General features: G+C 31.2%; 2 protein-coding genes and 1 non-coding gene across 3 annotated transcripts in view; 2 read left to right on the top strand and 1 right to left on the bottom strand.

The window, feature by feature from the left end:
• Positions 1-591: 591 nt before the first annotated feature.
• LOC122515214 lies at positions 592-2,010 on the top strand. Its single transcript, XM_043632480.1, has 4 exons — positions 592-899; positions 1,177-1,309; positions 1,569-1,652; positions 1,763-2,010. The coding sequence occupies exons 1-4, from the start codon at positions 756-758 to the stop codon at positions 1,897-1,899; spliced, it is 498 nt and encodes a 165-aa protein (XP_043488415.1). The 5' UTR covers positions 592-755; the 3' UTR covers positions 1,900-2,010.
• A 9,633-nt stretch (positions 2,011-11,643) lies between these two features.
• The window catches only part of LOC122517971 (synaptic vesicular amine transporter), a 37,198-nt gene continuing 21,687 nt past the window's right edge, over positions 11,644-27,154 (bottom strand). Inside the window, exons 11-12 of the mRNA XM_043636609.1 lie at positions 12,569-12,702; positions 11,644-11,780 (exon numbers count right to left, since the gene is read on the bottom strand). Of these exons, the coding sequence (XP_043492544.1) occupies positions 11,712-11,780; positions 12,569-12,702 (203 nt within the window). The 3' untranslated portion in view covers positions 11,644-11,711. The remainder of the gene's footprint in view (positions 11,781-12,568; positions 12,703-27,154) is intronic.
• On the top strand, positions 24,909-24,979 carry Trnag-gcc. Its single transcript has one exon. It is a non-coding gene; the product is annotated as a tRNA-Gly (tRNA).

The following is a 27,154-nucleotide window of genomic DNA, read 5'->3' as shown; positions in this document are numbered from 1 at the left end:
TAAAAATATAATATCGATAATAATAATATTATTAAAAATAATAATACTTTTGTAAGTACAACTAATCATGTAAGCGTTAGATTATAAATAATTCTCTAATTTCATCATCAATTGTATAATATATCGTTTTACTGTATTTATAAGAATGTAGGTTATATATGCGTTACTAAAAAAAAAGAAACAAGCTATATTACGTATTATATGTCGTTATTTTATCTCATATCATCTTTTTTCGTTTACAGAGATTAATTTATAATCGAAGTTTTATTCTTGTACAAAATTTAAATCCAATTTTGCATAAATGCAAAACCTGACTTATAGCTTTCCTGATATTTAACATTAAACAGTATTCTAATTAATTATTAGTTTATATATTAGGTTATTGTATCTTATTTTTACTATTGTAGTGAAGGAAAATTTATTGATCAAACGAATTTAATCTTCGTAGATACGAATTCAGAGTTAGTTTAATTGAGGTGAATGTTTTATTTTCTTAGGCGTTATTAATGATTTTAATACAATATGGAATCAAAAAATAAAACTAGGTAATATCAATAACGATTCTAAAATTAATTTATGCATACACATATACATATATTTTTATAATTAAATTTTTAATAACAAAGAATTATTGTAGTTTAAAAAATAAGATAACCTCTGAATCATTGGATAAAATTATTGTTGAAAAAGGAAATTATGAAGAATTATTTGGTTCTACGAAATCTACATTTTCATTTTGCGATGTTGATAAAATAATGCCAAAAAATTTACAAGATTCTTTGAAAAGAGTAAAAGAAAATCCAATTGAACCTTTTGCATTTTTAAACAAAATTCCGGTTGAAGATACGATCGAGGGAAATACTTTTGTAAAAACGAAGAATGAATCGATGGAAATAGATGTAAGTGATTTAAAATAACAAATTATTCTTAATTTTATTATTTTCTGCAAGTGTAATTTTTTTAATTTAAATTTCGCGCGCTACGTAACAGTTAATTCGATTTTGAAGTGTATAAGTTGCTCAAACTATTCAAAGTTTTATTTCAAGTTCAATTTTACTAATATTTATACTAATTTGTAATAAAGTCGTGATAATTAAATTGATATTTTGGTGTTCGAAAATGGTTAATAAATTATTTGCATTTAGTTTTTATCTTTTCGTTGATTGAATTTTGCAGATTCAATTGACAAATTTGATGAAACGTATAGAATTAAATAGAATTCTTCTTGAAAGAACGAATCAAAGGGTTAAAGACATTGATACTCTTGTAAAACGAAGTGAATTAATTCTACCGAAGAATCAAATTTATGGTAATTAAGTTAAAAACACAATTTTGTACTTATAACTAATTTATTATAAATAAAATTAAGTTAATATTTTTATTATATTTATATATAGAGTGTCCTGTAACAACACATTTTCAAACTAACTTTTTTTTTCTCTTAAATGAACAAATTTTATTATATATTTTGACTTAGTTTTTCATATAAAATCAACTCCTGTTCGCTTATATCACCAATTACAAGATATTATGTATAATTTTTAATAATATCGATACACTTATTACAGATGAGAAAATTTTCAAGAAAATGAAATCAGCCGATACAACAGAATCTTCGAAAATTGCATCTCAAATCGAATATCCGGAAATTGGTAAAAATGTTTATCAATAATTTGCTATAGAAATTCGATTTGAATATTTTTCTATATTTTTTAATATTTAATTATTTATTAATCTTTTTAATTTTTATTTAAATAATTAGAGGAATTTCGTCAAACAATAAACACAACGAAGGATGTGTTAAATTATCTGAAAAAAATTTCTAAGGGAGAAATGGTTTTGGACGATTTACCGACAGAACTTTTGACTCGTGTAAAATCATCTAATTTAAAAAGTTAATCAAAAATGACAAGAAAATAAAATCAATTTATTCAGATATGTAAATATACCTAAATACGTACCTTAAGTATTATACTTGCATAACAATTTTTAATTTAACTAAAATTTTAGCCACAGTTATAAAACGATAATAATAAATATAATAAAATGTTATTATTTATAAAATAAAATTATAATAAGAAAAAAAACTTATATAATTAAGCTTATAATAAAATCATAATGATAAACAAAATTGATAAAAGAAAAAAAAAACAATAAGTAGTTTTATTTTTATTAGAATTATTTTATCCAGTATGTTTAATATTTGAATTTAACTGAAATTTTAACATAAAAATTATAAAATTAATACAGAATAAATTTTCAATGAAATATTATTATTTATTAAGTAAAGTTATTTGTAATCGGGATCTTTTTCGTCGTCATGTTTCCTGTTCTTATCATTGTTGTGTTTTGGGTATTTAGTTCTTTTATTGTTTGTATTATTTTGCTGTCTACTCCTCTAACTCTCAGAAGCTGTAGTATGTCCTCAAGCTTTATTTTGTCAAACGCTTACTGGAAGTCAATAAAGCACATGAATATTGGTTTGTTAAATTTTATGGCTTTTTTGGCTATTTGTCGTAGTATGAATATTGTATCCACCGTGGATCTGTTTTGTCTGAAACCTTGTTGTTCTTCGCTTATTCCTGTTCGTTCTATTTCCTTCGCCAGGATTTTCGTTATCAACTTCTGTACTACACTTAGGAGGCTACTTTCGCGGTGATTCTTCGTATTTGTCTTTGTCCTTTTTTAGAATATGGATACTGTTATGCTCTCCTTCCATTGCACTGGAAGAATGCTAAGCACTCCGTCCTGTCCGAGGCTGTATTGATAGTTCTGGAAGCAGTTTTTTTTACCGAGGGTAGGTTGTTAGCCTTGTCCTCGAACTCTCCTCCCTTGTCTGGGCTTGAGACCAACTAGGTATTATCTAGACGGAATCAGACAGGGCGACAGTCTAAGTCCGATCCTTTTCAACCTGATCATGGATGAAATAATTAAGGAGGTGAGAGAGAAAACATCTGGAGAAGGAGGATCTAGGAAAGGAAAAAGTACAAATAATATGCTACGCCGACGATGCAGTCATCATATCGGAAGATAAAGACGATCTGCAAAGGATGCTATACAAATTCGAAAAGACGGCAGGAAAGCTTAATATGACTATTTCGGTACAGAAGACTGAATCATTCACCATCTCCAAGGATCCCAGACGATGCAAGTTAGCAGTATATAGCAAAAGTGTCAACCAAGTGATGTTTTAAATACCTAGGAGTGAACATTACGAGTGACAGAAGCCTAGAAGAGGAGGTAAGAGACCAAACAACTTAAAGTCTCCATAGTCTCCGGATACCTTAGAGATATCATATAGAGAAACAAACATATGAGCATCAAAAACAAGATACGTATATACAAAACTTGCATTAGGCCAATAATGACCTATGCGGCAGATACAAGGTTTGAATTCACGATAACAAAGCGTATCTTGAACACTACAGAGATGAAGACCATACGAACCATATCAGGGAACTCACTAAGAGACAGAAGAAGAAACGAAGAAATAAGGAAAGAATGTGAGATCCAAGACGTGGTAAGGTGGATGAGGAAGAGAATAGCGAGACCATGTAGACAAGATAGACAACCGTAGGATGCAGAAAATGGCAAAAACAGGAAAAATAAGAACAACAAGACCACTGGGAAGACCTCCAAAACGGTGGTATGAAAGTTGGACATCGTCGTTGCAGGAGTAACAAACGCCCTGGAGAAGACTATAAAGCTAGAATATAACAAAACGAAGTCCTAATAAAAAGAAGAAGAAGAAAAAGAAATAAAGTTATAATAGAGGAAGAGGAAAATAAGAAAGGAAAGAGAAAAAGGTGATCGAATTTTTATTACATTTATTTATTCGTTACATTACATATTACCATATTAATATTACAACATATACACATAGATGCGGCATACATAAATTAGAACAAACGTTGCATTAGATTACAGATTACCCCTAGTAACTTTATGTATATTAAGCTATGTATATTAATATTAATATTTCAAACATTATTCTTAAAGTGTCGGTTTCTTTTCTCACTTTTAGTAATTTTATTTATTATTATTTTTGTCTTCTTATCTCGGAAAATTAGCATTCGATTGATGCTACTTTTAAAAAGGATCTTTTTTAAATCTTTTTAATAAGACATTCTACTCTCCTATTATACGAGTAGAATTTTTTAAACGTTCCCAAAAAACCTCCACAAAATATCCTTTCCATTCACATACACATTTGATGATCCTCAACAAACTTATTTGGCGATTTTCAGATTCGACTTACAAATTTCATTCTCTTTCACAAAACATATTTTTACATATACCTTACTATCGATATAATCATTTCCTGTTATTATCTAAAAGACAAAACGAAAAAACAAATTAAAAATATAACATACCTACATGAGCATTTAATAGTTTCATTTTATTTGTTTTTTTTTCTTTTTCTCTCTCCCTCTCTTTCTCGTAAATGTTTTTTTTATCTGCTTCATCATTATCATCATCATTATCATCATCTTCTTCTTCTTCTTTATTAGTTCTCGCCTATGATTTATTTACTTTATTTGTATTTTTTTTAATTATCGACAATTACACAGGCGTAAAGTCGGGCCCATACACCAGCTGGTTAAATACATATCACTACTACGATACAACGATACAACGATAGGATTGTTTAAAAGCACTTTTAGAGATTAGTGCTTTGATAATGATTAATACATACTCGAGAATGTCAAGTAAGAGGTGGATGATGGGAGGGGGGGAAAGAAAACTATATTTTATGTATAATATACACACACACACTGACACAAGCGTCGATCGAATATTGGAATATCAGTTATTTTGTTTGTTTGTTTATTTAATGATTCGATACAGTAACAATGTATCGATTTGATTAGTATCATTTCGTGTTTTTTTTTCTTTTTCTTTTTTTCTTTTTGGTTATCACAGAAAGTGATACACATTCCCGCGCAAGCAACAATCGTAGAACGTAAAGAAAAAATATTAACTCAAATATACGAACACACACCGATCCTTCCTTCATTTAGAAATGTTGGAAATGCTTCAGCGCTTATTTGTAATTTTTTTTAAATATCATTATTTTTTTCTTTCATTGCTTATTGTCTGTTCACAATAGCAGCCAACGCGACGAGTAACTCGCTAAAATGATTTTCTTCAAATAATTTTCTTTATATTTCATTTTAAAATAATGCGTGCGATACGACGATACTTTCTGAAAGGTTCTTGTTTATTTTTTTTAGTTTCTTTTTTTCTTTCCTTTTTATTTTTTTTTTTACACTTTTGTAAATATATTACTTTGGATTTTTTCGTATCTTGTCGAGAGGCAGCGTGAAAATACAAAAGCAACAAGTTCTTTTATTATTATTTGTTTAATAATAACGATACGATTAATTGCAAATTGAAATGAAAAAATTAGTGAATTTCATTTATGGTAGGTCTACAATGAAATTCATCAATGTAAGGTCCACAATAATGTTTGTCAATGATCGAAATTTTTAATAATCAACGTTTTAATTAACTAAATCACATCATATGAATGCAATGTAGTAATGGCGAACCCTTTACTTTCGGATCAAACAATGATCTGCGAGGAAAGTTTAAGCGAACCGTGAAATTTTTAAATTATTTACTTATATAACACATCGTTTCAAAAATCCTACAGAAAAGTTATTAAGTAGCCGAACGTTGCCGGCGCTCAGGCTTTAAATGTCTCTTGGGTCGCCGGCTGTCAATGTGTTAATTTTCCTATATTTTCTATTTTTTTTTGTATATATATAAATATAAATTAATTAAATAATTAAATATAAAAAAATTGTTTTGTTTTATTTTCTTCTTTTTTTTTTTAAATATTTTTTCAATTACCTAATTTAAATCTGACGATCTTGACTATTAAATGGAAAAAAATATTGATTTCATTTTAATTCATTATTAATAAAGAAAGGGGGGGTTTGCCATTGTTGATGTTTTTGTTATATTATAAGATCTGTAATGCATATAACTTTTCGTTTGGTTTTCTTTTCCTTATGTAAATGTTAATGATATATTTTTTATCGTCGTAGCACACGTACACCTCTCTCGACGGTTTTTTATTCATATTTTATCTGTTTAATCGCATTTTGATTGCATCAGCAATTCGAATAGTGAATTTCGGCTAAGTAATGCCGATTTTGACGTTTATCAATTAAAATACATTGAACATGCACACGATTACTTCTTTTCCTTCCCTTAGGAACACATTTTTTTCTTTCTTTCTTTCAATTGGAATTTTTTTACAGATATACACATACACAAACACACACACACACACACAATATTTTGCATAGAAACATTTTATCCGTCGATATGACTTTTCCTAATCGTCCTGAGAATGTTATAAATATTGTGAATAAAAAAAGAAAGAAAGAGAGAGGGCAATAGAATAAACAAAAAATAAATTTTCATTAATATTTTTAGAAACTAATTTAAATTTTATTCTACGAAAACAAATTCAAACTTTATCAGTTTAATAGTTTTTAGGTTCTTTTTTCTTTTTTTTCTTCAAAATATTATAGAAACGAGTAAAATTTGTATTCTACGAAGAAGTAAGATAAATAGTAATTTTAAATATTGTAAAAACAAATGAAATTTTTTTTCTACATAAGATAAAACCGAATAGCATACTTTGTCATTTCTATAATTTTTATTTAGTTTTCTTTTTTTTTCTTTTTCTATATACCTATTATATGAACCAGTGAAATTTTTATTCTACGAATCACAGAAACAAATGGCACACTTTGTCAATTTTTTTCTCTTTATTTCTGCAGAATATAGGAATAAGTACAATTTTTACTCTACGAAGCTCAGAAACATAAATAATTAAATACCAACTATATCACTTCTGTAGTTCAATTACATTCCTTTTTTCCTGCAGAATACTATTGGAACCAATGAAATTTATATTCTACGAAGCATACAAATAAATAGCAACTATATCACATCTACAGTTCTATTTTTTTTCTATTTTTCTGCAGAATATTATTGAAACCAATGAAATTGCAATTCTACAAATCAAAAAATCATATTACAACATAAACAATAATGTTTTTCAATAATTAATGCACCTTTCTAATATGTTGTTGTATTTCTCTCTCTTTCATTTTCTTTTTCTCTCAGTCAGTATTTTCTTTGATAACGATCTTTTAGGAAAAAATTTCCAAATGTTTTCTAAGGGATCGAAAAGAAGTTAAGAGAACATTCGACATGAAGGTATCTCAGCGGCGGCAGTATTTCCATTATAAATCATCCGTTAATATACATCTTTATTATATTAAATCATTAAGTATAAAACGTCAGATTGATTTCAATTAAAAATCGGATATTTCATATTTAATGAGATAATATCTTCTTTACATGTATATACAAGGAAACAGATTATCAATGAAATACACATCAGTATGTATTTATGTATTCGTATATAAGTAAATATGTATTTATCTATGTATATACATAGATTCTTCTAACGATTATAGAATGAAATCTATTCACCATCATTATTCTTCTTCCTTTTCTTCTTTACTATTATTTATTTATTTTTTTTTCTTCCTTTCTTTTATTGTTCGTTTCCATTTTTAGCGCATAAACAATTATCTCATCTTATTTCGTTTCATATATTTTCACATTCGAATATTTTTCATTTTTAACACATTTTCATTTCGAGTTCTGAAAATCGCCAAACGATTTCGATAATATTTTCTTAATGTTGTTTCCTGTCTTTCTTTCTTTTTTATTTTGTTGCAAAAAAATTCTTGTTTCACGTTTTTATTGTATCACTTTTCGTTAGCTCGTTTGAGATAATTAGATCATCAATTATTAATCATTTAATCATTCGTGGTTTGTTTATTTTGTTCAAACATTGAGAGATAATGAGCGGGACGTTCGCGAAATTAAAATCACGAATTGAATTGACTCGCGTTTCGTACCGGGAGTAAGTTCACAGTGATGAAACCGTGACCTCGTGGATTTCCGAATCCGCAACGGGAATTTGTAGGCAATTTTTTAGAAATATTATTTCTCTTTCTTATCTGCAATGTCTCACGATGTAAACAAATAAAATTGTATTGATAATTATAACAGTTAATTCAATCAAAAAATTGAAAACTTCTTTATTATGATATATGTTAATAATATAATTAATTTTAATCTTGTATAGAAAAAGTAAAATTATTATTCTAAAAAACTAATAGAAAAATTAATTATCATTTTATCTTTTTTATAATTTGTTAAAATAAAATTATAGAATAAATCAAATTTTTATTTTACACAAAAAATAATAACTTTATTATTTCTATAGTTTTGTTGTATATTTTTTTCAAATACTATAGGAATGATTGAAATTTTTGAAATCAATAAATTTTCCATATTTTGTATTCTTTTTTTCTTTAATTATTTTTTATATTTTCCTAATAACATTATTTAATAATACTTTATTTTATTTAAAAATATAAATAAATGTAATAGAATCAAATCACGAAGTATCAAATTAAAAAACTTTTTCGACTTAATCTACTATCATAATTACCAACACAATTAATTTTCAAAAGCTATAAATTATTTCATTTCTTCTTTTATGCTGTTATTTATTTATTTAATTTTTGTCTTTTTACACCCAAGAAACATTGATTGATCTTTGACCCGTTCTCAATTCTTTTTTTTGTATTATTTTTATTCGTGGGTCTCTCGACTATACTACGACAAAAAGAACGATACACTAACACGCGTGCAAGATATATATTTGTTTGTTTAATAATTCCTTAAATTATTAAGCATTATTTTTTGTATAGTATATCACGTTCCTATAGTTGTATACAGCTCTTTGTGTTAATATTAATATTTATATATATATATATTCTGTATATCAGCATTTTCATTAGGGTAAACACTATATCACCATTCTAATCATTTTAATCAATACTAATCTAATTAATACTCGATATACAATAGCTTAGGATCTCAACGCGTACTATGAAAGTTACAACAGATTTGATATCTGTTAAATTATATTAGTGTAATAAATATACGATGGTTAACATTTTTGTGCCTTGCTTAAAGCTCTTGAATACATTTCTAACATTTACATATATATTCTTTTTTGTTTATATATATTTAATTTATCTACTTTATTACGTATATATTTTTATATACATACGTATATCACTTTTACATTTAACGCTCACGTATACAGAGTTCTTTACTTGAAACATAAGATTATATATATGTAAATATGTATGTTTTTGTATGTGTATTAAATATTAATATATATTTTTATAATATTATTTAATTACAATTTTTTTTTGTATTGCTTCTACGAACGAGCTTTTTTCGAGAGATCCCACAAACACGGTTTAATTATATTTATTATATAATGTTGACGATTATTATTAATATTGTTATTATTTGTATTCCATACCATCTAGAATTTTCCGTCGCGAATTCACATAATGTTTTTTCATGTAATTCGCCTATTTTCGCGAACGCCTCGCGTGCTAATTTTGTTTTTTTTTCTTTTTTAGCACATCTCTTATATTCACTCTTTGAAATATTTCTATTTCTTCTTTTTCTTCTTATTCTTATTCCTTTACGTTGAAGCCGAAGTAAGATTACATCTTTGAAAGAGGACTTTCACGAAGGTACTCGAAGGAATCCCTCGTAGAAAAAATAATCGAAAATACGAAACTTAAGCCCTTACAAATTTCGAGGGATTTTTTCGAGATACGATCGTGAATATAAAGAAAAAAAGAATATATATATATATATATATACTTATATATTCCTCTTCTACATTTTGGAAACTCGTAAAGATTTTTATTTTTTTTTTTGCATCTTTGTTCATTAATATATGCATATGTTTATGAATATGTATATGTATGGTATTATTTATGTTTAATATATATATATATTTTTTTTTCTTTTTTATATAAGACTCTCGAAGTTTGGTAAACCGAGTTTTATTTTCTCCCAGAATTCCTCGCTCGAGATATTAAGAATTTAATTTCAACATTTCATTCAATATTATATTAATCATATATAAAATCTATTATTATTTCTAATAATTGGAGAATACTTCATCGTACCTAATCGCTTTTAAATTCGCTCGGTTTCCCTGCAGCCATTCAGGGAATCCAAATCAGGTGATTCCCCGTTACTGTATTTTTGTTATCAAATAAATTTTATAAAATTCTAATCTCGAGCTTATAGAGGATTTATCCGAGAAAAAAAAACAGATAAACGAATTGCAAAGAAATTAAAAATTAAAATAATTCATTCGCGTTCTGATAAACGCGTTTTATAATTTACTTATCTTTTTTTTTACTTTTTATTTTTTTTTTTGATTGTTTCTGTTCTAATACTACATTTATCAATCCTCTAATTTACGATACAACAAATACACTCGTATCTTTTAATGATCTAATTTCAGATAATATATATGCGTGTAACTTTTGTTTTTAACATTTATCGTATTTAATAATAATAATAATATTACTACTAATAATAATAATATTAATAAATATGCGACAATATTTTTGTTCTCGCATAGCAAACACTCATATATTTCAATTTAAACGACGTTTCGTGAACGCACACACTTATTCTTACGGTATAACGCGTTAATTTATTTTAATTTTTGTTTTTTTTTATTCGTCTTATTACAAATTATTAGATCGCCGATATAATATATATAACGAAAATAATTCGTGCCGATTTATAAACGTAAATCATTCGTCACGAAGTTTTTCGGTCCAATTTTAATTACCAAGATAAAGCCTTTTACATTGAGGAAATTTTATTGCGTTTTTCTAGCTTCATCAGGTTGCTCAAAAACGCTCTCAAAACTTGATCGAGTAACGCAGGATACTCTTGCGATATCTCCAAACAATTTTGTTATTTTATGTGATTTTATTTGTTCCTGTTGTTTTCGTTCTTTTAATCGTTTAATGAAAATGTCTAAATAGCTGGAGTATAGTGTCCTGCATGATACATATACATATATATTGTTTATTCATATTGTCATCTCTATGATATTGATGCTTGAACTCTTATTAAGTAATTTTTGAATAATTTTTTTTTTTAATAATATAATATTCCCACCTACGTATTTGTCAAGTTTATTATATATATATATATTGTTTATCTTATGCGCTATACATATATATCGATTTATACACTTATGCGTATCTAATTTTCTATGTATATATAATCTGTATATATATATATATATATATATGTGTGTGTATATACCAAGAGTAGAAGTTATTTGGATCAATTCGTGCGCGCGTTGAATTCGGAGAAATTAAAATAAGATTCTAGCGATATTTTATTTTAATTGTGCCTAATTTTTCTGCGATTTTGTTCTCCGATAAATATTATTTATTATCTACAGAAAAATCTTAAACAAAAATTGCAAAATATAGATTGATCGAATAGAAAGATATAGGAGTTCGAATAGATGTAGAATTTCTTTTTCACTACATTGTTGATTGTTAAACATAAATTTTAATTAAAGACTAAAACAAAAAAGTGAAAATACAAATAAATAAAAAGTAATAATAAAGTGATAGAGAGTGTGTGTGAGAGAGAGAGAGAGAGAGAGAGAGAGAGAGAGAGAAAGGCTAATTCAACAGAAAGAAAAAAGATTTATCGTGATTTAAAGCGTTACAGTTATGCCAATTGATTTGCGTGATTTATTGATCATCCTCTTCGTTCTGGTACGTTACGTAGCGCACGGACGATTTTTCGCCAATTATCAACGACTAAAATGTAATTTTTAATATTAACACTATAAATTGAATAATAATAATAACAACAATAGTATTATTTCAAATATAACAATTCCAATATACCCTGATTTACGCGGTATTTGTTATACGGGGATTATTAATTTTTTACTTTTTTTTTTATATATGGTCATCTCTATAATTTTATACAAAATCATCTCCCTTTACAAAGATTTTTATATAAAAATGCAATTGGTAATGTTACAATACAAAAAACATTGAATAATAATAATGGTATCGATAAATTATTATCACGAAAATTCTAATTCCAATAGGGTTACATCTATACCCTGATTTATGTACTACTTATTTTACGCTATTATTTTTTTATTTAGGATAAATGATCATCTCCTTTTTAAAATAATGCCTTATACACGGTATTTATTTTAGCAAAATCGGGTTTCATTTTATTGGAACAGAAAATATTATATTTATATATATTTATTTTTTTTTCTTTTAATTATATATTTTTTTTAGAAATTTTAACAAATTTATTATGGATCAATGAAATGAAAATTCTTCCTTATTTAATATTATTCTCTGTTAATTAAATATAAAATATTGTTTGTCTTGGATTACAGTACGGACAACGACAAAAAATCAAATTTATTTGCGATATTTTTGTTACGGAATTTGACTTCGTTTTTTCGCGTATAAAGACAGACTTTATTTAATGAATAATTTGTGGAATAAAAGAAAACTACCCCATAGAACGAATAATTCGCATAAATCGAGAGACTAAAGCGTAAATATTTATTACGTACCTTCTTTTCCTCTTTCGTCGGTGGTGCTCTGAGGAAATACATTAAAGGAGCGTACATGAAATTCAAAATGGCGATTCCAAAGAGCATCCACTCAAATCCTATAGTATTAACCAGCGTTCCACTTAATGCTGGTCCTAAATAAACAAGTTAATTATTATTAAATTATAATTAATATTTAACTTATAATTATATTTGAATTTAAATTTGAAAACATGTTTTAGCTGCCATGAATTATTTAATACATTACAAACATCATTTTATTATTAAAAAAATAATAAATATAGTTTAATTGCAAATATTATCATATTATCGAATCGTTATCATCGAAATATCGGTGCTTTAGTAACAGAATGTTCGCCTGTCACGCGGGTGGCATGGGTTCGATTTCCCCGGCAGAAGCGATCAAGCGCTCGTAGCGAGAGGTCATGTTTTTCAATCCGTGCGCGACAAACATTACCTCCAAAAATCCGAAGCCAACAATACGCAAAATACGCGTGGTTTTAGTGCAAGCTGCATTAGCCGCAGCATAAAGTTAGATTAGTAATACTAAGTCATTCGTTACAAATATTAATTGTAATAATTTTTTTTTCATCAATAGTTCGGGCTTAGAGAGAGTGCGGGCCTTCTTCCCCCGCACTACTCCCCCGCGCCCCCGGACAATGGGTAACAAAAACCCAACGCAGTGCAATATGGAAGTTAATGAGATTATGGAAACCGAAGAACCACCAAATTCATTCAACCTGTTAAGATCAAACAACGATAATAATAGTGATTTCTGTGCAACATCCATCGATAGTAATGGCGGTCGAAGAATCCCGCTATCAAGAGCATCTACGCCGACATCGCTAGGAGAATATCGTCCAACATGGCCCCAACAATCGTCGTAAAAGGGTAACAAATTCCGTATCTCTCGACAAACTTTTTAAGCAAGCTCGGAAAAAGTTAGGATACCACGTGAAGACGACTTCCGGCGTCCCCCCGAATCTACTTCCGAACAAAAAAAGACCGTTGGAGAATTCTCCAACTAGTGCTACCAAATCTTCCATTAAAAGTACAGAACTAGACGCACTTCCGTTCCCATCAGAATGGAATGAACCGAAGAGGCACGCAAGACACCCGCGAACCCTCGACTTTCACAAAAAGTTTTATATATCTACAAACCGATTCGCCCAGTTACCAGACCCTTTTTACCCTAAAACAAACTGACACCTATGACTGCATTGTCTACACCCCTTCATTCAACAACTACAACAACATCAACAACACATTCAAAACACATAACGCCAAGTTTTTCACGTACACTCACAAAAATATCAAACCCAAAAATCTTATTCTAAAGGCATTGCCGGCAACTTCTCCGAAAATGAAATTATGAATGAAATAGTAGAATTAAATATACCCAATATAACCATACATAGAATCACAAAAATCAAATTCAATAAAAACAGAAACAACGAATACTTCCTAATACAGCTAACCAATGATAGCATAGCCCAAATTCTAACTAAAATAAAATCATTTGCATACCAAAGAGTGAGATGAAAACCATTAAAAAAAGAGGTTTGTTCCAGTGTACCAAATGCCAACGAATTGGACACGCTGGTACAAACTGCTCGTTAGGATATCATTGTGTCAAATGCGGTAAAAACCATGAACCCGGAAACAGTGCAATCCCCAAAGATTCCAACGACAAAAATCTCTTCTTCTGTGCGAACTGTAAAAGTTCAGGACACCCTGCCTTTTACAAAGGCTGTCCCTATTTCAAATTTGCAAAAAGCTTACAAACTAACAATAGAATAGCTAAACAAACAAAGGAAGAAAATTACATTAACAAAATTAACTTGTTTGTAAACAACACTACTAACCTCAGTAACACCATCACTAAATCAATAAACAAACCCATTACATCGATAAAGAAAAACACCCCCAACCACACTATGAATTACAATTATAAAGTCCCCATTGAACACCAAAACCCCTGGCTCAACAACCCCAACACAAACGAACACTTGTTTGGCAGGAACAATTACACCAAGACCACAACGAGAACAACAATAGCACTAATTTTAACCTCGAAACCTTCTTCAAGCGCATCGAACAACAACTAGACAAAATAATGAATAACAAAATGACACAATTGCAAACCATAATCAATAGCAACACTGAGCGAATAGACAAGATTTTTGACTTCCTTAGCCACAACTTTGATTATATTTATGAATAATAATAATACCGGCAACGCCACACCTTAGCTAACTCCCCAGCATTAAATAACAACACCATCAAAATTGCAGCAATCAATGTCAACTCCCTTATATCCCTCAACAAAAGACTTGATCTCCTCAACTTCATTAAAACCTACAATATTGACATCTCGTTAGTTAGCGAAACAAAACTTAACAAAATATACAAAATTCAATTCAAAGATTTTACCGTCATCAGAACAGACAGACCAAACGGATCCAGAGGAGGAGGCACGGCCATCATCGTTAATAATAAAATCCAACATGAAATAATATTCTTCCCCACATCCCGAAATAATACCATCCTTGAATGCACAATCATAAAAATAAAATCCACCAACAACACAAATCTCATCCTAGTCGCCCTCTACGCCAACAATAATGAAAATAATCACCCAGTACGCCCCACAACATTTTAAATATTTCATTTACAAGATCAACAACAGATTAAAAAATGAATACAGAACAGCTTACGTTAAATACTGGGACTCCCAATTCAAGTCAATTAACCACAAGACAGCTGATTCCTTCTTCCTTAAAATAAATAGATTCTTCAGACCGAAAAAGCCACTAGAAATAGATACCATCTCCATAGATGTCAACAACGCACACCTATTACACCGTGCTGATTGTACCATACCGGATCTACCCTTAATCAACAACAAATACCTCTTGCAAAAACCACAAGACATAATTAACGTTATAGGAGCATTCTTGGAAACCATCAACGCGCCCAAATATCTGAATAATAACATCCCGCTGAAAAGAATCGTTGATACAAAAATTGAGACCCTCACAAACTCGTTTTGAAATAAGGAACAACAAAACATCCCAGTAACACAATTCAGTGAAAACAATCCAGAATTTAGCCCAACCCATCAAACAACCACTGTATATTTCCACAACGAAATTCAAGTCCACAAAATCTTCGTTGCACTTCTCAACAAAAACTCATCCGGCCTCGACATCATCCCCCCAATAGTCCTGAAACACCTACCTAGCAACATAACGACAGACTATACAATCATCTTCAATAACTGCCTCAACAAACGTTACTATCCAGAAGAATGGAAAAAATAAAAAATTCTCCCGCTCCTTAAAAAAAACAAACCCCCCGATGACGTAACCAGTTACCGGCCCATCAGCTTAACACCAGCTAGTAGCAAAGCTTTCGAAGCAGTCATAAACAACATACTCAAACACTAATCCTCAACTCACAAATTAATACCCGACAACCAATTTGGCTTCAAAAAAAAACCTTTCCACATCACATGCAATACTCAAAATTCTAACAGATAAAAACCACCATCTCCATAATGGAGAAGTCGTAGGCGCTTGTCTAATAGACCTGGAAAGAGCATTCGACTCGGTCTGGTGCAATGGCCTTCTATATATCCTCAACAAATTGAACTTCCCTGTGGACCTGATACACAAAATCTGGAATATGACAAAAGATAGAAAGTTTGTAACATGGATTGGAAACACATACTCTTCAGTTACCTTTGACATAATTGAAAGCCTAATGCAAGAAACAGTCAATTCGCATGAACTTTTTAACTTATTCACATACGCAGTCCCGAACCTCCAGCTCCTAAACACAAACAACAATTCTTACTCGTCAGCTTTTACAGATGACCTCATAATCCTATATGGCAATAAATCCCCAGCCACAGTACAATCCAATCTTGAAATGCTTGTAAATAAGGTTAACCATTTATACTAGCAATGGGGTTTGAAAATTAATCCAGATAAGAGCGAAATAATCCTTTTCCATAAACCCCTGAGATTCCTAGGCCAAAAAATCAGACATGAAATTAAAAATTTTCAAATCTCCATACATGATGAAAACAACATATATCCAATCAAGAACAAAAAAAGCGTAAAATACCTCGGAATAACATTCAACTATTTACTAAGACTAATGCCCCACATTATCACCCAACTCCAAAAAGCAAAACTAACCTTCAAAGCTAACGCCAGAATTTTCTTCAATAAATCCATCTACCCCAGAGCCAAAGTAATTTGCTACTTACTCCTCATCAGACCAATCCTGACTTACGCCTCCCCAATCTGGTGGAACACGAGTGCTTCGACAATGGAAAAAATGCGTAAATTTGAAAGACTCTGCTTGAGAGTATGCCTTCATGTATTCAGGAAAAATGACTCCGATGAACTTGTCAACAGCAACTACCGCGATTACTAAAAGAATAAAGAATTCAACTAAACAGGACTCAACGACTATAGTAACCAAGCCCTTACAGGATAGATTCCCCCTCATGCGTTCATGTACTTTGACAAACTAGGATATCTCCAAAATGACTTGAACATCCCAATAATTTACCACGTATCCAGAAACCAATCAAACAAAACCATTTTTTGGAACCCGACTGATATCCCAAGATGCAATTTGAAATACTCCACAACTATCCCTGATAGAGATGTTAATGAATTCCACAGACTGAACTTTAGAAGATACTGGTGGCTCTCCAAAGTGACAGATTTATAGATGAAATCAGAAGAAGAAAACATAGCCAAGTCCACTAATAAAATCCATAATTGTTTTCTGCCTCATAAATGTGTGGTTCGTCCTCCCCAAAACCCTAATTTGATATGTTGTTCATCACATTAATATTGATAAATCCTCATAACTTGATCGTAATCATAGTACTGAGTTATTTATGTACATTGTAACTAAAAAACTGCGATAGAAACTAATATGATAATGAATGTATAATATACTACTGCCTTCCATTGTAAATAAACCCCCCACCCTTAGCATTAAGTTTCCCCAACAATTATTGTATACGAGTTTTTCTATAAGCTTTTTTCTCGTAGTTTGTTAACACTATTTTGTATGTAACACTCGGCGGATTTGCCTCCTACTCCTAAACGCTGCTAATCCTCTTATAATCTGTCTAACATACGCTCTTGAGCAATAGCGAGATCACCCATTATAATGGGCCATGCTTTTGTATATTTTCATAAGTAAATACTATGGTTTTTGTTAGTAGTTTTATTTGTACCATTCACCATAGGATATTGTATATTGCTGAAACAAATAAAAATCTTTTTAAAAAAAAAAAAAGAAGGTTCGATTTCCCGCGAGTTGTGACCGAGCGCTTTTTGCGAGAGGTAACGTACCGAAATTCGCGCGCTACCAGGATAACTTCAAAATCGAGTCGCACGGTGTATCCGCTACTCGTGATTATTTCGCCCGTTACTGATAACCGCAGCCAAAGGCTGATTAGTTTACTGATGTATCTGTGCTCATTCTATTTCATCATATCCGAATGTTGTTTTTGTTATTCCTGTAAAGAAAGTCGAGGCTCGGAGAGAGTGCGAGCTTTTGTTTTCCGCGCTCTTTCATTCCTTTCGCCGATGGCTTGTATGAACTCATCGCTACATGACATGGAAAATATGGAAACTACAGATCTTCCAGACTTATTGAGTGCGATGAATAATGGCAACAATGATGGCCCCGCATAAGCCAACGATATTAATAAATTTCAAAGAATTTCTCGTTATCAAGATCATCCACGCCTACATCACCAGATGAGCAGCGCCTCACAGTAAATTTTCAGCAAGTGCTGAGAAAGATGCCGAATTCGAGATCTCTCGATAAATTTTATAGACAAGCTTGTATAGAATTTGTTCATCGTCGAACTCAAACGTTACTCCAAACCACGCAAATGCAAAGAAGAGACTCTCTGAAAAATCGTCATCGAGCATCACTAAATCGACTTCTAAGCGTATAGCGGAACAAAGTGAGTATCAGCTCTCCTCTGAATGGAACGAGCCTAAGTGACATACCAAACCGTCTTGAGCTCTTGTAAACCATGAGCATTCATTCCTAACTAAGAATCGCTTCTCTCAATTATAAGATCTAGCGGTTCCAAACCAAGATATTTATTTGAAAAATATTGCTGATCCCACTTTTCCTACTTCAACATGGCCATTGTTGCCATGGACCCTACATCGCTATCTCAAGCCGTCAACAGCGCCCCCACACAGCAACGATCATTAGCCAAAGCTACACTCTGTTCAATGCCGACAACACATCGAAACTTCCAGAAACAAAAAAGGCGTCATCTGCCTTTCACACTAACTCAAGAGAGTCACTCTTCTAACCAAAACACATCGGCTAGAATCGGCTCGACCAATGACAGTGATAACGATGGACCATCACCGATGTTCGTACATAAAAACAAAATTAAGCAGCTTGTGGGTATGCTACAAAATTCTAGTTTTAACAAAAATGATTTCACATTGATGCAAACGGACACTAATAAATGTATTATATATACATCTTCTTTAAATAATTATAATAATGTTATCAATACACTAAAATCTAACAATGTAGAATTTTGTATGTATATGTCTGAAAAAGCATTAAGATTAAAAATCTTATTTTTAAAGACATTGTAGGCAATTTCTTCGATAATGATATTAAAGATGAAATAATTCAATTAAATATACGTAACATAAACACTCATAAAATTACAAAAATCAAATTTAACAAAAACAAAAATAGTTAAGAATTTTTAGTAGTTCAATTAAGCAGCGATAGTATAACTAAAAATTTGATTAACATAAGGTAAAAACGCTAGCATACCAAAGAGTGCGTTGAGAACTTCTAAAAAAAAAGATTTATTTCAGTGCACTAAATGCCAGCGCATTGGAGACTCCAGCACAAACTGCTCGCTGGGATACCGCTGTGTCAAATGCGGTAAAAGCCACGAATCACGGAATTGTACAATTTCTAAGGAATCAAGCAATATAAGCCTCATATATTGTGTCAACTGCAAAAACACAGGACCCCAGCCTTATATAAAAGTTGGCCTTTTTATAAATTCGCAAAAAATATAAAAACAAGTAAGCGCATTGCAAACCAAACAGAAAAAACTAATCGCATCAACAAAATAAACACATTCGTATATAACGCAACCGATCCAAACACCATCAACTTTAACGCAATAAATAAGCCTAATATCACGATAAGGAAAAATATCCCTACACACACGTTAAATTATAACTACGAAAACTTTAATGTACACTAAAACGCATGATTAACAATACCAACACCAAACTTCAATTTCGAAACCTTCCTCATACGCATTGAATAACAACTAGAAAAAACAATTAGTAATACAATGACTCAATTAAAAACCATTATTAATAACAACACAAAGCGAATAGACAAAATATTCGACTTCCTCAGCCACAATTCCGACTATGATTATAAGTAATAATAGTAACGTTAACACCACACCCTTACCTAATTATCTAAAAATAATAACAATCCCATCAAAATTGGAGCAATCAATGTTAACTCTCTCATATCTCTTAGCAAAAGACTTGATCTCTTCAACTTCATCAAAACCAATAATCTCGATATTACACTAGTCAGCGAAACAAAATTAGATAAAAAATATAAAATTCAATTTAAAGATTTTAACGTCATTAAATCAGACAGACCGAATGGATCTAGGGGAGGCGGCACTGCCATCATTATTAAAAACAAGATCAAATGCGAAACAAATTTCTTTCCCACATCCCGAGATACCACCATTATTGAATACACAATAATAAAAATAAAATCCACTAATAATACAAATCTTATTCTCGTCGCACTTTACGTCAACAATAAGGAAAACAAGGCCTTTGCTGCTAAAATAGAACAACTTTTCTCTGGATTAAAACTCAATAATCCCAATAATTACTACCTCATAGCTGGCGATCTAAATGCTCGCAGCGTCCATTAAGGTGACAGTATCTCAAAATTAAAAGGAAACCTTCTTAAAAGATGGGAGGACAACAAGTATCCAGTACAGGGCAAAAGTCCACTCACTCGACACGACCACCTTTCCTAGCGCGAATTCGTTCCTGGATCTGTGTATCACTGACAACAGACTCTCAATTATTAACCTAAATAACGGTAAAATAGCAACCAGCAACTACAATAGCAACCATAAAGCTCCCCTAATAAATATTAATCCTGACGAAAAAGCATGCCACTCAGATCCTTCATCCAACCACAGATTTATGTATAAGAAAACAAAATGGTCTTTTACCAAATTAGTCTTTACCAAAAATCTAAAAAATAGCTACAATATTTCCGTCCCACACAATGTCAACCTTTCTAACACCGAGATAAATCAAAGTATAAAAGAAATAGATAACGCTATCCTAAAAGCAATCAATAAAACTGTTTCTAAACACTGGTCACAAGATAACGTACTAAACTATGCTACCTACAAAATAAAAAAACAGCACAAATGCAAATTGTATTTCTTCTCAGCTCTCAACAGATCCTACAGGACACTTAATCCATACAGCAATCAACACACTCCTCATCACCTCAAATACTTCATTCATAAAATCAATAAAATTCTAAAACATGAGTATAGATCATCCTATGTAAAATACTGGGGTACCCAATTCAAATCAATAAACCATAGGGTCACTGATTCTTTCTTCCCAAAAATAAATATATTTTTCAGACAAAAAGGCACTAACTATTGACGCTATCTCCGTAGATGTTAACAACATTCAACTATTAAATCGTTTCAACTGCAATATACCTGAGTAACCCATAGACATGTAAGGAATATTTTAAGAAATAATATTAGTTTAGGATAGGTATAGGTAGGTTAAGGTTCTCTTAAGAGAAAGGATCGGGCATTTGTTTCTAAACAAATAACACGTGGTAGTTTAGACTGGGAGATTCTGAGAACCTTTGGGACATGCTCCCACTCTAAGGCGTCACTTATGTTGGGAAGAAAGACGGTTGATGACCAATGATGGATCGGAAGAGGACTAGGACTGCCCTGCGTCTCCTTTTCCCCTCCATCGGAGGTATGACCGATGCATAGGATATAAAAACAGGGAAAAAGGAAAAGAGTAGTCTTATTAAGTGATTATTAGTTCTTATTAGTTCTTATGGTGGCCTTATTACGTCTTATTAGGCCTTATGGTAGTATTATTACGTTTTATGTCTTAAGTCCTTTTATGTCATCTTATGTCTTATGTATTACGTCTTTTTATGTCTTATGTTTACGTTTTCTTATGGTTATGATTATGTTATTGTGAAGCCTTATGTTAAGTGAGTTTAAGTGCAATTAAATATATGTGTATTTTAGACTTTCGCCCTGATAAGCTATCTTCATAATAACCCTTTTAACCTTTGCAATAAGTCGGAGGGGTCTCTACAGATAGCAATAAATTCTTCATACAAAATCCACAAGACATCCTTAATGCAATAGGAGCTTTTTCGGAAACCATCAAAGCACTCAGATACTTAAATAACAACACAGCCTTAAAAGGAATAGTGGATGCAAAAATAGAAACTCACAAACAATTTTCAAAATAAGGAACAACAAAACATTACGGTAACCCAGTTCAGTGAAACTAACCCAGCATTTAATCCATCACAATAGACAAATACCATATACTTTCACAACATTATTCAAGTCCTCCAAATTTTCACCATATTATCAAATAAAACCTCATCCGGCCTCAACAACATCCCTGCTATAGTCTTAAAGTATCTACCAAGCACTATAACACGAGATTACACAATTATCTTTAATAACTGTTTCAACAATCGTCATTTCCCAGATGCATGGAAGAAATCCAAAATTCTACCGCTTCTTAAAAAAATAAACCACCCGATAGTATAGCTAGCTATCACCCAATTAGCCTAACTCCCGCAATTAGCAAAGCATTCGAGGCAGTCATTAATAATATATTTAAACAACACTCCTTAATTCATAAAGTAATACCTGATGACCAGTTCGGCTTTGAAAGAAACTCTACTTCGCATGCCATACACAAAATTCTTACAGACATAAACCACCACTTCCATAATGGAGAAGTCGTAGAGGCACATGCCTAATAGATCTGGAACGAACATTTGACTCAGTCTGGCTCAATGAACTCCTCTCAATAAACTCAATTTTCCTGAAGACTTGATACAAGTAGTCTGGAGCATGACTAAAGATAGAAAGTTCGTAACGTGGAACGGAAACACGTACTCCACTGTTACCTTCAATATAATCGAAGGTTTAATGCAAAGAACAATCAATTCATCCGAATTGTTCAATATATTCACCTACGCAATCCCGAACATTTATCCTTTAAACTCAAACAGTTTAGTCAACGGCCATGCCGCGCTGAAAGCACTAGTTCCCGTTCGATCACTAAAGTCAAACAGCGCTGGGCACGGTTAGTACTTGGATAGGTGTGCCGTTGACGCCAAGACTCCGCCTAGTTAACACCTAGAGCTGGTCCCAAGCCCAGACAAAAGGAGAGGGTTCGAGGGTGAGGCTAGCAACCTACCCTCGGTAAAAACAATAAAATAGATCCCAGAAATAGCAATAAAAAAGCTATTATAACAGGACAAAGTCCTAATAAAAAAGAAGAAGAAGAAGAAGCTCAAATAATAACTCTTATCCTGCAGCTTTTGCAGATGACCTTATAATTCTATATAGCATAGATCCCCCGCTACGGTCCAAACCAATTTAGAAATGCTTGTTAATAAGATTAACTGCTTATACAAGCAATGGAACTTGAAAATCAATCCGGATAAGAGAAACAATTCTTTTCCATAAATCACTGAGATTCTTAGGCCTGAAAATCAGACGTGAGATTAAAAATTTTCAAATTTACATACACGATTGCAACATCAAACATCCAATCAAAAACAAACCAAATGTTAAATATCTTGGAATGACACTGGACTATCTATTAAGACTAACGCCTCACATCACTAATCAACTGCAAAAAGCAAAGCTAGCCTTTAAAACTAACTCTAGATTATTCTTCAATAAAATCATCTATCTTAGAGTTAAAGTAATCTGCTATCTACTTCTTATCAGATCAATTCTGACATATGCCTCTCCAATTTGGTGGAAAATGAGTGCATCAACAATAGAAAAAATGTGCAAATTCGAAAGACACTGTCTACGTGTATGCCTCCATGTTTTCCGAAAATACGATTCTAACGAATTTGTCAGCAGCAAAACAATCTATAATATAGCCAATATCCCCCGCATCGACAACTTATTAAAAATCAATCGCGACTATTTCACACAACTAAAGTCAATCGACAACAAATATTTAAATTGAATTCACACACACATACACACACAACCAGAATGCGCTCAACAACTTCTCTGGTCATGCTCTCTCGAGTTATATCCCACCTCATGCAAGCACCTGTTCTTTGATTAATTGGGATATTTACAAAATGATTTAAACATACCCATATTATATCACCTAGCAAGACATCAATCCAATAAATCTATCCCCTTGAATCCAGTTGATATTCCTATTCGCAATTTGAAATACTCCATGACAATCCCGTATAGAGACACAAAGGATTGTGTCAGATTTATCGATGAAATCAGAAGAAGAAGCTTCAGACTTTGTCGCTCACAATAGCTACTTATCTAATGCCCCCCTTTAGGACGTTTGGTATTATCAAAGCTTTCATTTCTATGCTAACTGTAAGATTATTTTTTTTGCTAGCGTTTGTAATTGTGAATACGTGCCATTTATCCTATACTGTAATTGTACAATGCTCTGATATTTTTCTTTTCTAATGAGAATTATAACACATTCTTGTCCCCCTTGTAAATACACACACACACACACACACACACACACACACACACACACCCTTCTTTAGTCTTAAGTCTTTAATCACCGCTTTAATAAATATTGTATGCGAGTTTTTTTCTAAACTTTTTACTCGTAAGCCCACTATCTACATATTGTAAATATTTCTCGGCGAATTTGCTTCCCACTGCAAAATAACAATAAGTTTTTATTATAATTTCTTATAAATATTTATGTTCAATAGAGCGAGTTCACCCACGCTAATGGGTCATGGTACTGCTTACTTTCAACTAATTTTCTGGTTTTTTGTTAGTAGTTTTATTTGTACCATTGTATTATAACTATTGTATCTTTGAAACAAATAAAAACTTTTAAATAAAAAAAAAGGTTCGATTCCCAGCCAATGCAAAATTAATTTTCTATAACTTTTTGCTAATAATAAAATATTTATTTGTTCATTGTGCCGCAACATTCACGAAGCATCGGTGGTTCAGTGGTAGAATGCTCGCCTGCCACGCGGGCGGCCCGGGTTCGATTCCCGGCCGATGCAAAGTTTTTTTTTTTAATATTTATAGAATAAAATTTTTTTTCTATTATGTTATTACATATATGGATCATTCCACCAAATAAAATCATTTTTATGCGGAAGGGGGCGACCCCGCTGATTTTTTTCAAACCTCGTAAATATGTTCTCTACATTACAAAAAAAATTTCCTGAGAGTTTAAGCCCTTTATGCAACTATTTTGTAGTTATGATTTTTTGAATTTTTGAAAATTTTTTTTTTAACTTTTTTATTAATTATTTCAACGTAGTAAACTTTTTTATAAAAATTGGAAAAAGACAGAAAAATTCTCAGTTTTTCAATAGGGATATTCATTTTTTTTGCAAATGCAACAGAAAACTCTTTAAAATCAAATTAAAGTGGAAAAATTGATTTTTCTCATTATATGGCGCATGTTACTTCAAATTTGATATTTTTTTCTGAAAGCTGAGAGTTTCTCCCACAAAGTTTGTTACTTTCACAATGTGCATATATTTTTTTTAGTCATAATTAATTATTGCTTAAGTATTTGTCACTGATTATATGCATCTTTAAAACATGATTTCATAGCAAAAACACAAAGTTATTTTTCTGTTACAAAACTGAATTTGGAAAACGGTGAGTTTGCGGTAGTTTTCGATATTGCCGAAAATTATGCATTTGTTGTGCAGGAAGCAGCCCAAGCGTTCTATTGGAATAATGACCAGGCTACTATATTTCCAATGATGGTTTACTATAACAAAGATAATGCTATCAAATATTGTAGCCTAGTTGGAATTTCAGATTGTCTAAAACATTACATGGTTTTAATTTATTTATTTCAATAACAATTAATTGCATATCTTAAAGAAAAATTTCTAGTCATAGAGAAGATTTTTTATTTCTCAGATGGTGCACCAAAGCAATTTAAAAACAAAAAAGCAGTTACTAATTTATGCTATCATAATGCTGACTTTAACATCAACGCTGAATGGCAACTTTTTGCCACCGCCCACGGCAAAGGACCATGCGATGGGCTCGCAGGATCAGTAAAACGACTTACAGCTAGAGCTACATTGCTAATGGATACTAAAAAATATATACTCACACTGCGAGATTTGTACACCTGGGCTACTAAGAATTTCACGGAGGTTGATTTTACTTTTATTACGAATGAAGATTATTTATACAAAGAAAAATGTATTAGAAGTGCGATATTCTTAAGCAAAAACGGTGAAGGGCACATAAACATTGCACACTTTCTTGCCTATTAATGATAATATAGGATATGCTTGAATCAAAACTGTATCAACATCCAAAAAAAGTTCAAAAATAAAAGTTTTTTAAATGCGAAGAGTTAACATTTTATTTAATTGTCTAAAATCTCTCATCTTTCAGAAAAAAATATCAAGTTTAAAGTAACATGCGCTATACAGTGAGAAAAATCGATTTTTCTCCTTTAATTGGATTTTAAAGGTCTTTTGTGGCATTTGATAAAAAATGAATATTTCCATTGAAAAGCTGAGAATTTTTCCTACGAAAAGCTATCTTTTTCCAATTTTTATAAAAATGTTTACTACGTTGAAATAATTAATAAAAAAGTTAAAAAAAAATTTTTCAAAAATTCAAAAAATCATAACTACAAAATAGTTGCATAAAGGGATTAAACTCTCAGGAAATTTTTTTTGTAATGTAGAGAACATATTTACGAGGTTTGAAAAAAGTCAGCGGGGGCAGCCCCGTAAAAATGATTTTATATGATGGAATGACCCATATATATATACATATATGTATATATATATGTTACCGGAAAAGTGGGAATGCAGGCATTGTTAGGCCTAGGCATTACACACAATACATGGCGTTTTTAGGCAACGAAGAAAACAGAAGAATTTTTATCTTATCTGGTAGAGTATAGCGGCACAGTCTCAAAAATCCGCCCACAAAAACCCGCTCCATGCTCGCTTTTATGTATGTGTCATATTACGCCGAACCGAGCAGCACACCGCATGAGAAAAACTATTTGTACTACTTCGTCTCAACTGTTATTCACCCCGACTTTTAATCGAACAGTATGGATTGGGAGCGGAGTGTGTGTTGTGTGTCTGTTTCCCGATAAGTCCATAACAATTTTGTTGTTGCTTACGTTGTCTAAAAACGCCATGTATTGTAGGCAATGACTAAGAATTGCTAACAATGCCGGA

The sequence above is a fragment of the Polistes fuscatus genome, unplaced genomic scaffold (genome assembly GCF_010416935.1).
Source record: "Polistes fuscatus isolate 324 unplaced genomic scaffold, CU_Pfus_HIC Scaffold1, whole genome shotgun sequence".
Taxonomy (NCBI): Eukaryota; Metazoa; Arthropoda; class Insecta; order Hymenoptera; family Vespidae; genus Polistes; species Polistes fuscatus.
The sequence above is the reverse complement of the archived record's forward strand: the minus strand, read 5'-3'. Positions and strand labels throughout refer to the sequence as shown.

Excerpts from the sequence above, each read along its gene's own strand:
- LOC122515214 (XM_043632480.1), top strand. The coding sequence starts at position 756 with ATGCCAAAAAATTTACAAGATTCTTTGAAAAGAGTAAAAGAAAATCCA. Across the intron at positions 900-1,176 it reads ATGAATCGATGGAAATAGAT|ATTCAATTGACAAATTTGAT; the intron begins GTAAGTGATTTA and ends TGAATTTTGCAG. Across the intron at positions 1,310-1,568 it reads ACCGAAGAATCAAATTTATG|ATGAGAAAATTTTCAAGAAA; the intron begins GTAATTAAGTTA and ends CACTTATTACAG.